The 17,215-nt window shown below is 41.0% G+C and overlaps 1 protein-coding gene across 1 annotated transcript; it reads right to left on the bottom strand.

Moving 5' to 3' along the window:
- Positions 1-8,120: 8,120 nt before the first annotated feature.
- Positions 8,121-10,098, bottom strand: LOC116974965 (gamma-crystallin S-1-like). The gene is made up of 3 exons (XM_033023588.1): positions 10,072-10,098; positions 9,735-9,977; positions 8,121-8,462 (listed from the first exon to the last, which is right to left on the bottom strand). Exons 1-3 carry the CDS (start codon positions 10,078-10,080, stop codon positions 8,187-8,189), a joined length of 528 nt encoding a protein of 175 aa, XP_032879479.1. The 5' UTR covers positions 10,081-10,098; the 3' UTR covers positions 8,121-8,186.
- Between the last annotated feature and the right edge of the window lie 7,117 nt (positions 10,099-17,215).

The raw sequence follows: 17,215 nt of genomic DNA, 5'->3' as shown, positions 1-17,215 counted from the left end.
ATCCTATTGCTTTTCATAATCTGTTTTCATATCTGCGCCTCTATCATATGCTGGCGATTGGGAGGCTTACAGCATAATCCCAATCATCAGGTTACCTAAACCCCCCTCAACTGTATCCACCTATTATTCACCAGGTGTGGAAGAAAAAAAATAATATCCTTCCTTATTTAATTTTGATTGGAATTGAACAAGGTAACGATAGGGTGTTTTGGATGTGACAATTGGAAGCTCTCACTTGACCAGGTGCAGAAGAAGTTCATGGGAATCGGCAAAGTAAGATTAGACATATTACCTCTTGCCTGGGAATGTGTTAAAGGGTGGTGGTAAATGTAAACATGAAATAGTAGAGGAGATAACAAAGCTTGTTTAACTTTCTGTGAGAAGTTACAGTAGATCCCCACGCCCCCTACCACTTGTGGCATAGACATGTTACTGTAAATGGAGACTTATGATTGGATCGGAGAAGGGATGGTGGCGTGGGCTTCCTGAAAGGTGAGATAGAATAATGTCAAGATGCCCTTGTGTTGTGGTATACTTGTATTAACCATCTGTTGTTAAATAAGATTAACGTAAGTGGGAAGTATGTTATGGCTAATGAAATAATTGGTACCCATTTAGTTGGTGGAATATTTTCGTAGAGTAGTATCTAACAAAAGTTGTTTACTGCACAGTATAACTATCAACTAATTCTGCTGTGAAGTCAGAGAATTGGTGAGCAGTTTACTGCAGCCATCTCTCCATGATATCATGCAATAATATCTCGAAGCAAATCTGCGAACTCACCACTTTTCATTTTCCATTAACTTCCCTCTAAATTAATTTCTTCCACACCATGCTTTGTCCTGCCTCACCTTTCTTCCAGATTCCCCCACAATCAGTCTACAGAATGGACCTGACCCAAAACATCACCTATCCATGTTCTCCAGAGGCGCTGCCTGACCTGCAGAGTTATTCTAGCACATTGTGCCTTTTTTTGTAAACCAGCATCTGCAGTTCCTTGTTTCTTCAAATTAGTTGGAGTTGCCTCTGGTGCTCTATGAGAAGGGCAGCATAATGCAAGCTTTATCCTGCATTTATCAATTGTTCGATTGGCATATTGACACTTTTGAAAAATATAAATGTGGATAAGTCTCCAGGTCCTGACAGGATATTTCCTAGGATATTGAGGGAAGTTAGTGTAGAAATAGCAGGGGTTATGACAGAAATATTTCAAATGTCATTAGAAATGGGAATGGTGCCGGAGGATTGAATTGAATTGAATTGAATGCCTTTATTGTCATTCAGACCTTACGGTCTGAACGAAATTTCGTGCCTGCAGTCATACATACAATAATAACAACAATAAACACAAATTAACACCACCACAGTGAGTCCTCCAAGCACCTCCTCACTGTGGTGGAGGCAAAAATCTTAGGGCTGCAGTCTCTTCCCTCCTCTTCTCCCTCTGCGCTGAGGCGGTACCCCACCGGGCGATGGTACAAACAGTCCCGCGGCTCACCGAACCCCACAACGGGCCGGCTCAAACACCGCGGCCCGGGGTGGTCGAAGCTGCCGCCCTCCAGTCCAACGGACGCAGCCGCTGGCCCGCGGCTCAACCCCGGACTCAGGTCATAACCGCCAGAACGCCGTCCCAGCCACCGGAGCACCGTTCCAGCCCCGAGCCGGATCGCCCTCACGTGAGTGCCGTTCCTCCCTCGGGCTGGGCCACTCCGACGGGAGTTCCGTTCCTCCCTCGGGCTGGGCCACTCCGACGGGAGCGCCGTTCTACCCTCGGGCTGGGCCACTCCGACGGGAGTGCCGTTCCAGCCCCGAGCTGGGCCGCCTTCACGGGAGCGAGCCCAGTGCAAGTCCTGACTGGCTCTGCCTCCGGAGTCTCGAGACCGCCAGCTCCGCCATCAGGCCTCAGCGCAGACGGAGGCAGAGGAGGGGGATATGACAAAAAAAGTCGTATTCCCCCGAAGAGAGAGACAGCAAGCCCCGTTTCAATCCCCCCCCCCCACATAAACACAACCTAAAAAACAAAAACTAACTAGACAAAACGAAAAAAAACAACATAAAAAAGTAAAGACAAACGGACTGCAGGCGAGCCGCAGCCGTTTACCAGCGCCGCCACTTCCGGTCTGGCATACTGCGCATGTTGTGCCATTGTTTAAAAAAGGTTCTAAGAGTAAACCTAGCAATTATAGACCTGTTAGATTGACGTCAGTGTTGGGCAAATTAATGGAAAGGATACTTTGTGATAATATATTTAAGCATCTGGATAAACAGGGTCTGATTAGGAACAATCAACATGGATTTGTGCCTGGAAGGTCATGTTTGACTAATCTTCTTGAATTTTTTGAAGAGGTTACTAGGGAAATTGATGAGGGTAAAGCGGTGGATGTTGTGTCTATATGTACTTCAGTAAGGCCTTTGACAAGGTTCCACATGGAAGGTTGGTTAAGAAGGTTCAATTGTTGGGTATTAATAGTGGAGTAGCAAGATGGATTCACCAGTGGCTGAATGGGAGATGCCTGAGAGTAATAGTGGATGGCTGTTTATCAGGTTGGAGGCCGGTGACTAGTGGGGTGCCTCAGGGAAAGTGGGCTGCCTCAGGGATCTGTGTTGGGCCCACTGTTGTTTGTCATATACATCAATGATCTGGATGATGGTGTGGTAAATTGGGTTAGTAAGTATGCAGATGATACTAAGATAGGTGGTGTGGATAATGAAGTCTACAGGCAGATTTTCAAAGTCTACAGGCAGATTTAGGCCATTTGGAAGAGTGAGGTGAATGATGGCAGATGGAGTTTCATGCTGAGAAGTGTGAGGTGCTACATCTTGGCAGGACAAATCAAAATAGGACGTACATGGTAAATGGTACATGGTAAATGGAATTGAGGAATGCAGTTGAACAGAGGGATCTAGGAATAACTGTGCATAGTTCCCTGAAGGTGAAATCTCATGTAGATAGGGTGGTAAAGAAAGCTTTTGGTATGCTGGCCTTTATAAATCAGAGCATTGAGTATAGAAGTTGGGATGTAATGTTAAAATTGTATTGGTGAGGCCAATTCTGGAGTATGGTGTACAAATTTGGTCGCAGAATTATAGGAAAGATGTCAACAAAATAGAGAGAGTACAGAGGAGATTTACTAGAATGTTGCCTGGGTTTCAGCAACTAAGTTACAGAGAAAGGTTGAACAAGTTAGGTCTTTATTCTTTGGAGCGCAAAAGGTTAAGGGGGGACTTGATAGAGGTCTTTAAAATGATGAGAGGGATAGACAGATTTGACGTGGATAAGCTTTTTCCATTGAGAGTAGGGAAGTTTCAAACAAGAGGACATGATTTGAGAATTAAGGGACAGAAGTTTAGGGGTAACGTGAGGGGGAACTTCTTTACTCAGATAGTGGTAGCTGTGTGGAATGAGCTTCCAGTGGAAGTGGTGGAGGCAGGCTCGATTTTATCATTTAAAAATAAATTGGATAGGTATATGGACAGGAAAGGAATGGAGGGTTATGGTCAGAGTGCAGGTAGATGGGACTAGGGGAGAATAAGTGTTCAGCACGGACTAGAAGGGCCGAGATGGCCTGTTTCCGTGCTGTAATTGTTATATGGTTATATGGTTATTTTGCTTGATGCTTGCAAAGGCCAAGTCAAGATTGCTCCAATAACTGTAAGGCTGACACAAATCAATTTTTAATCTGCAAATTAATTTGTTTTAATCTGCAAATTCTTTATTATTTGCCTGTATTAAAACCTCATAGCAATGAACAATCAGTCTTAAGAAAGATCTCGACCCAAAACCTCACCTATTCCTTTTCTTCAGAGATGCTGTCTGACCCACTGAGTTACTCCAGCTCTTTGTGTCTATTTTTGGTTTAAAGCAGCATCTGCAGTTCCTTCCGACACGAACAATGTTTTGTCCATTTTTACTGAAATTATCTGATAAATCAATTACTAAAGATCACATTTTATTGTAAGTACTCGACAAGAAGGTTAGAGGATACTTTCCTGTTATAAAATCTTCCTGTTATATTGTAAATACCTTGGTGTGCAATGACACTTCACAGCCCAGTGGTCCTTATTTGTGTATTGTAATATGTGCTTGATATTCAGAGTAATATCAGGAATTTTGCTTAAGACATATTCTAACAATGTTCACTGAGAAATAGTTGTTAAGATATTTTCTCCTACTTTTCACATTTTCATAGAGTAATATCCCACAATACAAAAGTGACATTAATACACCGTTAAATAATTTGCCTATATTCTTTTCTATGCTTTTCTATACTTCTTTTCTTCTTTTCTCGGAGAATTAAAATATCGAAGGACGTGACCAGGGTTCATTTTATTTATTTATTTATTTATTTTTTGTTTTGTTTATTTTATTAGAAGTTAATACAATACAAAACAATACAGTGGCACCTAATTTTAGGTGCCAACTATGTCATACCGTAATCCATTCCATGTACAACCTCTAGTTTTATGTTATTAGAAGGAAATAAGCAAGACAACAAAAAGAAAACAATAGAAAGGGGAAAGAGTGGAAAAATAGATGGTAGAGAGTAGAAAAATGTGAAGTGTGGATATAAAAAAAAAAAAAAAAAAAATTAAAGAAAAAATAAAAAGTGGAAAGTAGAAATAGAAGAGAAGGCCCCTTAAAAGAGAATTTTTCAAATCTATATATTCGGAGATGTAGATCTATCCACGTCATGAACTGAAATCAGCAATCCTTATGGTACCGCTGCATCACATGATTCCAAAAAGTCGATGAAAGGAGACCAACTCCTTAAGAATTGGTCATATTTATCTATTAGTCGGAGTCTCATTTCTTCAAGGCGTGCTATGTCCATCATATTCCTAATCCACATTTTAACAGTTGGTATGGTTGTATTTTTCCAAAATTTAAGTATCAATTTCTTTCCAATTATTAACCCATAATTAAAAAAAACATTTTGGTCTTTATTTAAATTGGTATCTTCTCCTATTATTCCAAATATAATCCATTCCATTTTGGGTTCTATTCTTGACTTGAAGAGCTTTGTAAATATATCAAATATATCACTCCAAAATTTATTCAACTTTGTACATCCTACAAATGAATGTGTTATATTAGCGTTTTGAAACAAACATTTATCGCATCTGGGAGAGACGTTTGGATAAAATTTATTCAACCTCGTTTTTGAATAATATAGTCTATGTAATAATTTGAATTGAATTAAATTATGTGTTGCATTAATAGAACAGTTATGTGTATTCATCAAATACTTTTCCCATCTATCCTTCGAGATCTTTATCATTAGCTCATGTTCCCAATCTTCCCTTAGTGCTTGTGTTGAGGGTGATTCTCTATATAATATATTATTATAAAAGTATGATATTAATTTTTGTGAATCAGCCTTAATATTAATTGCTTCTTCTAAAGGGTCTAAAAATATAGTTTGAAATCTATGTGTATATTTCTTCATAAAGTCACATACCTGTATATATTTAAAATATTGATTATCCTTCAATTTAAATTTTAATTTTAATTGTTGAAATGATAACAGTTTACCCAATTCATACATATCCCCTACTTTCCTAATCCCCAGTCTATCCCATTGTTGATATGTGTTGTCGATGAGAGAAGGTTTGAATGCGGGGTTGTTCAATAGTGGGGTTAGTACTGATAAATTATTTAATTTCAAGGATACTTTTATTTGTTTCCAAATTCTTATCATATTGTAAATAATTGGGTTCTTCTTATATATTATACTATTCAATTTTATTGGTTCATTTATTTGTTACACAATATGGGTTATTTTACCATGACTTAAATTATCAATTGCTCCTTCTTACAGCTGATACGTTAATTTGTAAATCACATTCGTTAAATTCATGATTTCAAATTCCTTCAGGTTTTCAAGGATTCTGGTTCGAGGTTTGCAGAAAGAACCAGCCTTGAATACTTGACTTTCTTTAGGAATTCCAATGTATCCAAATGTACCAGGTCCTGTTCAACCATTGACTTTGGCACTCACTGACATAGAATAGCTTCCACACAGCTTGGCCCAACAATAACAAACCTGTCCTTGCTTTACAATGCATTCCTTTGTCCTCCTGATCCATGTAACTGATTTTTTCCACTATACATCAAGGATACTTGACCATCTCCGGTGTCTTTAGTAGTTATGTTGCAAAACTTACCTTCAGCGGCGCTGCAGTTCTGTTACTGCCCGTGTGCGCGACTTTGGAGCCTTTGAGAGGGGGGCGCGTTTAAAACGACGTTTTCTCTCGGCTATTGAAATCGAGGTTGTTCAGCCTGCTTAGTTGCTGACGAAAAATCGCTGCGACATTCGTTCGCTGCAGTTATTTTTAAACTAAATTGGATTATTTAATTGCTATAGAAGATTAAAAATCATCCTCTAAAGCCGCGAACGCCGACAACGGGACGGATCTCATGTAGGGGACAAGGCAAGTTGGCTGTTTATTTTTACATTTAAAAGTGCTTCTTAAGATCCCTTTATTCAAAATTTTAAGTTGCGAGAAAGTGACTTGGGGGCCCATCCGAACCGGCAGTGTTTTTCATGCCGATATGGGCTTCAAATCCACCGCAATCGCAAGGTTCCAAACCAGCGCGTTCACAAAATCCCACTCGCAAGCTGATTTAAATGGCCATTAATTTACAGCAATTAAACACTAAATTCCTTCTATTTGGCCTATAAATTAATGACAATGAGATTAAAAAATCATGTTTTATTGTGAATTCTTGTGTGAATGTTCTTTGGACACTTAGGCTATTTAAAAATGTAAATCTTTTCTTAAGAAATGGATAGATGTTTAGATCTAGTAATTGAATTTTGGAGTTAGCTACAATTGGGTAACTAACTAATTATATGCTTTAATTTCAGGCCATCCAAGTAAGATTGTTTAATATTTGTTTCAGAATGCTTCAATCTATAATAACTGAACATTTCTTTCAGTTCTCTTAATTTTTAATAAATTTATGGCCATTTGACTGTCCTTAATCACAACTTTTGTGTTAAGTCAATGGAAAAGCAATAGGGAACAAGATGCTAATTTCCAAGTATGAAAATGGCCATAACTGTTTTTAATACTGATGATATAAAAGTGAATTAGTGTCAAATTAAACTTCTTTTTATGCTTTATCTGATGGGATAAATTGCAGACTTCATTTTTTAAATCTCAAATTTTTGTAACATAGCTATCTTTAGCATACTAGATTTTTGCCATGCCGGCATTGGCATTTGTGCTTTTGCCAGTCTCCATCTTAGATTTGGGATTTTCTTCCTTGATCTCCAATTCTCTCTATTCTCTTAAACTGTTTTATAAAACTTTTACCCAAGGTTTGGTCAACTGACCTAATATATAATCATAATACACTAAGTTCTGGAGTAATTCAGCGGTGCAGACTCTGGAGAACATGGAGAGATGATGTTTTGGTCCTTTTGTGCAGTGACCAGCATCTACAGTTCCTTGTTTCTACAATATATTATCATGTGGTTTAGTACCAGATTTTATTTGTGAGCTATGTTGCAACTATTTAAACAAATTTAAAGTGCAGCATAAATTCTGGTTCTTTTTGTTAAGGAATTAAACAATCAGAGTCAATGTCCATGTGCCATCAACTGTGGCAAGATCAGCTCTGGCTCTGATGTGATCCCTCTAAATAGCCCAAACATATTTTTGTACCTTTGATTATTCATTTTAGTGAGAACAATGAAGAACAATGAAGAAGTGTGGCACGGGGGCGTAGCGGTAGATTTACTGCTTTACAGTGCCAGAGTCCCGGGTTCGATCCCATTTACAGGTGCTGTCTGTATGGAGTTTGTACGTTCTCCCCGTGCCCTGCGTGGGTTTTCTCCGAGATGTTTGGTTTCTTCTCACACTCCAAAGACATACAGGTTTGTAAGTTAATTGGCTTGGTACAAATGTAAATTGTCCCTAATGTGCGTAGGATAGTGTTAATGTGCAAGGATCGCTGGCTGGTGCGGACTCGGTGGGCTGACGGGCCTGTTTCTGCGCTGTATCTCTAAACTAAACTAAACTAAACTAAACTAAACTAAACAACACATGGTGACATTATGAGAGACCATCTATCTTTAGACTTTCAATAAATTTGTGGAAGTAAACAGTAGTGAAGTAGAGATGTTTTATTGTGGCGATAAATATTTTAACAAGATAAATTTGTGCCATGCAATAACAGATTAGAAGTCCCTCATGCGCCTGAAAGACCCAATGGTGGAGTTGTATCCGCCCCAGTCATTGTATTTCCTGTACTCCCCGGGTTTCATGAAGTACTGTCGGCCTTTGTAGTTGGGCTGTTCATAGAAGATCCAGTGACCATCCATCACTTGGCAGGAGTGAATGTCACGGTTACGGAAACGATCGTAGACGGAGGGACAGTCATCCATGAATTCCATCGTCTGTCCTCCAAATTCAGGCCTCTCGTAAATCTTCATCCTGTAGTTTCCACCTCGTTGCTGGAAAATAAATATGATTGTAATTGGGGTGAAACACAAACGCACATTTGGTCCAAGATGAGAAAACAACCTAATAAGGACGGGAATATTCCAGAGACTAGTTGAAGTCTAAAAAACGAGATAAAGTGAGATAATCTGCTGGACAGGGTGACAATGTCAGGTTTGGCAATAATGAAATGCTGATCTACAATGTTATTTGTAATGATATTTTGAATATTGATTTAGCATGTGGAGGTAAAGTGGGAAGTGTAATGTAGGAGTATAACCAACAATGAGATTAAAGATGAAACTATTTATCAGTTAAACTCATTAATTGAATTTTAGGTTTGTTTCCAGTTTTCACTGCCACGTAATCTTATTTTTCAAAGAGTGAAATATGTGAAACAATAAACAGAGAAAAGACATCAAAAATTCACAAATATATTTGAGGTAAATATCTGATTAAGAGCTGCCCTTGCAGGATTAGTTAATGCAGAATAGTATATCCTGTAAATTTATAAAATAAGAATTAACATATTAATTTATAACAAATTTATCAGCAATATCTAATTAATGTTTCCACCAATAATCATTGTGACTCGTGCAATAATCTAATGTAGCCAGCAGAAGGCACACACTTTATTATCTCTCCAAACAAGCTATAGATCATATTGGGATTTAAAACTCTCTTTGTGTGAAGTATCAGTCAGTTTCACGTTACAACCGTTACATAAATAAGCACAGTTTGATGGACCAAACACACTGAGAAATTCATGTTCATATGTTCATAAGTGATAGGAGCAGAATTAGGCCATTTAGCCCATCTACTCTGGTATTCACCCATGGCTGATCTACAGTATCTCTCCCTCTCAACCCCATTTTCCTGCCTTCACCCCATATCCCGTGAAGCCCTTACTAATCAAGCATCTGACAATCTCCGCTTTCAAAATATCCATTGACTTGGCTTCCACAGCCTACTGTGGCAATTAATGTCACAGATTCACTAATCCCTTTAATTCTGAGGCTTTGACCTCTAGTCCTAGACTCTCCCACTAGTGGAAACATCCTCTCCACATCCACTCTATCCAATGTAAATTTCAATGAGGTTTTCCCTCGTCCTTCTAAACGCCAGCAAATACAGGTCCAGTGCCTTCAAACACTCAACATATGTTAACCCAATCATGAAAGAAATGGCAGCTGAAGGATTGCTATTGAGGAACTCAATCTATAAACACAATGATCAACACCTGGTACTGATGTGTATGGAATATAGCACGTCAAATTATCACTCACATGTGGGTAGCTGCGACAGGACCTGATGTTGTCGTTGAATCCCATCCAGCGCTGGTAGTCAGGATACTCCCCCCTGTTCAGGACATACTGGTACCCCATGTAGTTGGGTTTCTCGTACGCCACCCACCAGTCACTGTCCACACGGATGGAGTTACAGCGGCTGAAGTAAGGGGACAGGTCGGCACAGTCGGTGCTGCACTCATGGTGCCGACCCTGGAAGTTCCTGTCCTCGTAGAAAATGACCTGTGGGGAGAGAAAAATAAATGTCTGTAAGTTAACAGTTCATCCCAGGAGATTTGCAATGTAATAGAATGCAAAAACACTGAGCTCTCCTTGCCTTTCCCATTTTGAGTCCAGTGAGGTTAGCAACTGACTGAATGTTTCACTGCCTTATGTCGCTTGGTATTTATACTGTGTGCATAATAATGACAGCAATGGGCGAATCTTTTGTCATGATAATGAATCACTACTGAAAATCAGCGGAAAAATAACCGCACACTGCGCACAGTAATGGAAGAGAAGCATTCGAAAGGCACCTGATGTGTCATTGATTCTTCCAATTGTGTTTTCATGTCACTTTATTTGTAATCTGAACAAAAGAGTTCTGGAGCATTCACTGCTCCGAATCCTGCAGGTCTGTTTCATACGATTTGATGAATCATATTGTGGTAAAATGCTCAATTCTACATTACGTCAAACATAACTGTAGACGAGTATTTTATTTATTAATTTACACGTGACAAGTTGTGTGTAATAGTAAGATTAGATTTGGTTTTGTGTAGGTTAGAGACACAGCGTGGAAACAGGCTCTTCGGCCCATTGAGTCTGCACCGACCATCGATCCCTGCACACTAACACTATCCTGCACACCCACTAGGGACAGTTTACAATTTACACTTATACCAAGCAAATTAACCAACAAAGCTGTACTTCCAATTGACAACAATGAGAAAAGCAATATTGGTTCAGAAATTGCCCAATTCTCCACCTTCATTCTGGGAAAACAACCAGAACCTGCAGCTTTAGAACACTTTCTTCAATAGACAATAACGCCAGCAGGAATCCTTCTACGCATCCCAGTCACATTGCATTGTACAATTTTCGGGATTATTCAGGAGTTGTTGGATTATGTGGATAGCGGACATTGATACAATGAAAGTTACACGGTCTGCAGATGCTGGAAATGTGCTGGACACAAAGTGCTGGAGTAACTTAGTGGGTCAGGCACCATCTCTGGAAGACATGGATAGGCGCAATTTTGGGTTGGGATCTTTCCTCAGACAGATTGTTGTGGGGATGGAGAAACCTGGAAAAGGGGTGGGGTCAGGACAAAGCCTGGCAAGTAATAGGTAGAAACAAAATGCTGCAGTAACTCCGCGGGTCAGACAGCATATCTGGAGAAAAGGAATAGGCGACGTTTCAGGACGAGACCCTTCTTCAGACTCAGATCCGAAACGTCACCCATTCCTTCCCTCCAGAGGTGCTGCCTGTCCCGCAGAGTTACTCCAGCTTTTTGTGTCTTACATTTTCGGTTTAAATCAGCATCTGCAGTTCCTTCCTCCATAATTCCAAAAATGTTCACCCACTGAATTGCCAGTAATCTACTCTGGGTCATTTCATTATTCAAGGTTCAGTATGGTCCCTCCCCAAGATTATTCACATATTGTTTGGATACAGCCAAAAAGCCCTCTTGCATACAGCAAAAACATTCTGCCTCATTCTAAGCCTCTTGCATTGAAGAAGTCCTCATCAATATTGGAGAAGTTAGTCACCCACGATATCTATATAATTAAAAGTCTAATCTTGACCACTTCCTGTTTGTGTTGGATATTGATTTTAGAAAAAACGCTACCACTTATGGCTGTGATTTTTGGCCATCTTAGTCAGAGTCCCCCTCTGCTCATCAGGTGCAGAGTATTTTCCTTTCAATGAAAAATAAAAGAGTTATTAGTGTCTAAAAAATGTTGAGATTCTCCCTCCTGTCAATCACTGCCATGAAGGCCACGCCCCTTCTGGGCGGTTGGGGGAGGAACTATGAAACCAGGAAGGCTGAACGTGGCTCTGTTGCTGCAAGATGGTGAGTGAGAGGTCACGACTCTCAATCTGAGCTGTGAATCTACAGAACACTTAGTGTCTACTGACCTGTGAGTGCCCATTATGTGTTTTTAAACTGTGGCTTTTGCAACTGTGCCTTTTGCAACTGTGGCTATTGAAATGTGTGGCTGTTCAAATGTGTGGCTATTGAAATGTGTGGCTATTGAAATGTGTGGCTATTGAAACTCTGTGGCTATTGAAACTGTGTGGCTATTGAAACTGTGCGGCTATTGAAACAGTGTGGCTATTGAAACTGTGCGGCTATTGAGACTGTGCGGCTATTACGACTGTGTGGCCATTGCAACTGTGTGGCCATTGCAACTGTGTGGCTATTGCAACCGTGTGGCCATTGCAACTGTGTGGCTATTGCAACCGTGTGGCCATTGCAACCGTGTGGCTATTGCAACCGTGTGGCTATTGCAACCGTGTGGCTATTGAAACTGTGTGCCTTTTGCACCTGTGTGCCTTTTGCAACTGTGCGGCTATTGAAATGTGCTGCTATTGAAATGTGCGGCTATTGAAATGTGCGGCTATTGAAATGTGCGGCTATTGAAATGTGCGGCTATTGAAATGTGCGGCTATTGAAATGTGCGGCAATTGAAATGTTTGATTATTGAAATGTATGGCGAATGAAATTGTGTGGCAATTGCAACTGTGTGACTATTAAAATATGTGCCTTTTGCAACTGTGCCTTTTGCAACTGTGCCTTTTGCAACTGTGCCTTTTACTACTGTGCCTTTTGCAACTGTGCCTTTTGCAATTGTGCCTATTGAAATGTGTGGCTATTGAAATGTGTACCTATTGAAATGTGTGGCTATTGAGATGTGTAGCTATTGAAACTGTGTGGCTATTGAAACTGTGTGGCTATTGAAACTGTGTGGCTATTGAAACTGTGTGGCTATTGAAACTGTGTGGCTATTGAAACTGTGTGGCTATTGAAACTGTGCGGCTACTGAAACTGTGTGGCTATTGAAACTGTGGCTATTGAAACGGTGTGCCTTTTGCAACTGTGTGGCTACTGAAATGTGTAGCTATTGAAATGTGTGGTTATTGAAATGTGTGGCCATTGAATTGTGCGGCAATTGAAATGTGCGGCTATTTAAATGTGCGGCAATTGAAATGCGTGGCAATTGAAATGTGCGGCTATTGAAATGTGCGGCTATTGAAATGTGTGACTATTGAAATTGTGTGTCTATTGCAATTGTGTGGCTATTGCAACTGTATGGCTATTGCAACTGTATGGCTATTGAAACTGTGGCTATAGAAACTGTGTGGCTATTGCAACTGTGTGACTATTAAAATATGTGCCTTTTGCAACTGTGCCTTTTGCAACTGTGCTTTTGCAACTGTGCCTTTTGCAACTGTGCCTTTTGCAACTGTGCCTTTTACCACTGTGCCGTTTGCAACTGTGCCTTTTGCTACTGCCTTTTGCAACTGTACCTATTGAAATGTGTGGCTATTGAAATGTGTACCTATTGCCATGTGTGGCTAATGAAATGTGTAGCTATTGAAACTGTGTGGCTATTGAAACGGTGTGGCTATTGAAACTGTGCAGCTATTGAAACTGTGTGGCTATTGCAACTATGTGGCTATTGAAACGGTGTGCCGTTTGCAACTGTGTGGCTACTGAAATGTGTAGCTATTGAAATGTGTGGTTATTGAAATGTGTGGCCATTGAAATGTGTGGCTATTGAAATGTGTGGCTATTGAAACTGTGCGGCTATTGAAATTGTGCGGCTATTGAAACTGTGCGGTTATTGAAACTGTGCGGCTATTGAAACTGTGCGGCTATTACAACTGTGTGGCCATTGCAACCGTGTGGCTATTGCAACCGTGTGGCTATTGCAACCGTGTGGCTATTGCAACCGTGTGGCTATTTCAACCGTGTGGCTATTGAAACTGTGTGCCTTTTGCACCTGTGTGCCTTTTGCAACTGTGCGGCTATTGAAATGTGCTGCTATTGAAATGTGCGGCTATTGAAATGTGCGGCTATTGAAATGTGCGGCTATTGAAATGTGCGGCTAATGAAATTGTGTGGCTATTGCAACCTTGTGGCTATTTCAACCGTGTGGCTATTGAAACTGTGTGCCTTTTGCAACTGTGCCTTTTGCAACTGTGCCTATTGAAATGTGTGGCTATTGAAATGTGTACCTATTGAAATGTGTGGCTATTGAGATGTGTAGCTATTGAAACTGTGTGGATATTGAAACTGTGTGGCTATTGAAACTGTGTGGCTATTGAAACTGTGTGGCTATTGAAACTGTGTGGCTATTGAAACTGTGTGGCTATTGAAACTGTGCGGCTATTGAAACTGTGTGGCTATTGAAACTGTGGCTATTGAAACGGTGTGCCTTTTGCAACTGTGTGGCTACTGAAATGTGTAGCTATTGAAATGTGTGGTTATTGAAATGTGTGGCCATTGAAATGTGCGGCAATTGAAATGTGCGACTATTTAAATGTGCGGCAATTGAAATGCGTGGCAATTGAAATGTGCGGCTATTGAAATGTGCGGCTATTGAAATGTGTGGCTATTGAAATTGTGTGTCTATTGCAATTGTGTGGCTATTGCAACTGTATGGCTATTGAAACTGTGGCTATAGAAACTGTGTGGCTATTGCAACTGTGTGACTATTACAATATGTGCCTTTTGCAACTGTGCCTTTTGCTACTGCCTTTTGCAACTGTACCTATTGAAATGTGTGGCTATTGAAATGTGTACCTATTGCCATGTGTGGCTAATGAAATGTGTAGCTATTGAAACTGTGTGGCTATTGAAACGGTGTGGCTATTGAAACTGTGCAGCTATTGAAACTGTGTGGCTATTGCAACCATGTGGCTATTGAAACGGTGTGCTTTTTGCAACTGTGTGGCTACTGAAATGTGTAGCTATTGAAATGTGTGGTTATTGAAATGTGTGGCCATTGAAATGTGTGGCTATTGAAATGTGTGGCTATTGAAACTGTGTGGCTATTGAAACTGTGTGGTTATTGAAACTGTGTGGCTATTGAAACTGTGTAGCTATTGAAACTATGCGGCTATTGAAACTGTGTGGCGATTGAAACTATGTGGCTATTGAAACTGTGGTTATTGAAACGGTGTGCCTTTTGCAACTGTGTGGCTATTGAAATGTGTAGCTGTTGAAATGTGTGGTTATTGAAATGTGGCCATTGAAATGTGTGGCTATTGAAATGTGCGGCTATTGAAATGTGCGGCTATTGAAATGTGTGGCTGTTGAAATGTGTGGCTATAGAAACTATGTGGCTATTGAAACTGTGCGGCTATTGAAATTGTGCGGATATTGAAACTGTGTGACTATTGCAACTGTGTTGCTATTTAACTGTGTGCCTATTTTAAAGTGTGCCTTTTGCAACTGCGCCTTTTGCAACTGCGCCTTTTGCAACTGTGCCTTTTGAAATGTGTGCCTTTTGAAATGTGTGGCTATTGTGTGACTATTGAAATGTGTGGGTATTGAAATATGTGGCTATTGAAATGTTTGGATATTGAAAAGCGTGGCTATTGAAATGTGTGGCTATTGAAATGTTTGGCTATTGAAATGTGTGGCTATTGCAGCTGTGTGCCTATTGCAGCTGTGTGGCTATTGCAACTGTGTGACTATTGCAACTGTGTGGCTATGGCAACTGTGTGGCTATTAAAATGTGTGCATTTTGCAACTGTGCATTCTGCTTGTAGTGTTGTGAGGTTGGACCTGTTGCCTGCACTGCTTGTAGTGTTGTGAGGTTGGACCTGTTGCCTGCACTCTGCTTGAAGTGCTGTGAGATTGGACTTGCTGCCTGCACTCTGCTTGGAGTGCTGTGAGGTTGGACTCGCTGCCTGCACTCTGCTTGGAGTGTTGTGAGGTTGGATTTGTGGCCTGCACTCCGGTCAAGTGCTGTGAGATTGGATTTGCAGGCCTGCACTGAATGATGACTTTTGAGGTAAATTCTCAGATTTCCTTTGTTAAAATTTGACTGCTCAATCTGTCTATATTAAAATTGTCTTTTTTTTAAATCAACAGCAAACAGCCATCACGAGGCAGTGAGCAGCAGAATACACCAAGAAACACAACAAGAAAGAACATAATATATCTCATCTTTAACATTTAATTTGTTGTTATATTTTAAAAGTCATTCACATTTTAAACTTTAATAAATCATTTTTCCACTTGCAATGCCTGCGTGCTCTTCATCACAATGGGAACCTAATAGGCAGGAATGGCTGCCCTGTTGGAGAGCTACTAAGAATGCATGGGGGGAGGTTGAGGGGAGATGGACTGAATGAGTGGGGGGGAGGGGAATGGCAAGGAGCAGAGTGGGGGGGGGGGGGGTGAAGGGAGGAGGGATGACTGAGTGAACTGCCACCACACCAGCCATGAGTGACTGCACTGCCAACCCACCAGCCATGAGTAAGTGAATTGCCAGCCCACCAGCCATGACTTAGTGAACTGCCAGCCCACCAGCCATGGCTCACTGAACTGCAAGTCCATGAATCCATTTAGTCCATAATATCCATACTGGCCTCTGGAAACCAGTCCCTTCAGTGCACAACACCCATACTAGCGCTCCAGAGATCCACGCAAAGATTGACTTTCCTCCTTCATTGCTGTGATCTGTAAAAAAAGATGAAAATGTCTAAAATTGATTGTCCACCCGCTCCCCCTTCTCTCTCACAGAGACTGTCACCTGTTTTTGGCAGAATTTCTGGCAGTTTCTCAGCTGCCAGCCGGCCAGACCTGAGTTACTGAGCTGCCAGCCCACCAGGCCTGAGTGACTGAGCTGCCAGGCCTGAGTAACTGAGCTGCCAGGCCTGAGTGACTGAGCTGCCAAGCCTGAGTGACTGCTAGCCCAAGAATCCATTCAGCCCACAATGTCCATAATAACCCTCTGGAAACTAGTCCCTTTGGCCCGCAACACACATACAAGCACCACAGAATGCCCCCCCCCCCCCCCCCCCCCCCACTGGCCAGCAAGATTGGAATTGGTGGAGAGGTGTAATATTGTGTTGGGGGACCAGCCCTCCCGTGTGATGCTGGGACCCGAAGGGTCCCACTAAGTCTAGTCGATCCTATTGCCTTTCATAATCTGTTTTCATATCTGCGCCTCTATCGTATGCTGGCTATTGGGAGGCTTACAGCATAATCCCAATCATCAGGTTACCTAAACCCCCCTCAACTGTATCCACCTATTATTCACCAGGTGTGGAAGAAAAAAAATAATATCCTTCCTTATTTAATTTTGATTGGAATTGAACAAGGTAACGATACGGTGCTTTGGATGTGACAATTGGAAGCTCTCACTTGACCAGGTGCAGAAGAAGTTAATGGGAATCGGCAAAGTAAGATTACCTCTTGCCTGGGAATGTGTTAAAGGGTGGTGGTAAATGTAAACATG

The sequence above is a fragment of the Amblyraja radiata genome, chromosome 7, assembly GCF_010909765.2.
Source record: "Amblyraja radiata isolate CabotCenter1 chromosome 7, sAmbRad1.1.pri, whole genome shotgun sequence".
Lineage (NCBI taxonomy): Eukaryota > Metazoa > Chordata > Chondrichthyes > Rajiformes > Rajidae > Amblyraja > Amblyraja radiata.
The sequence above is the reverse complement of the archived record's forward strand: the minus strand, read 5'-3'. Positions and strand labels throughout refer to the sequence as shown.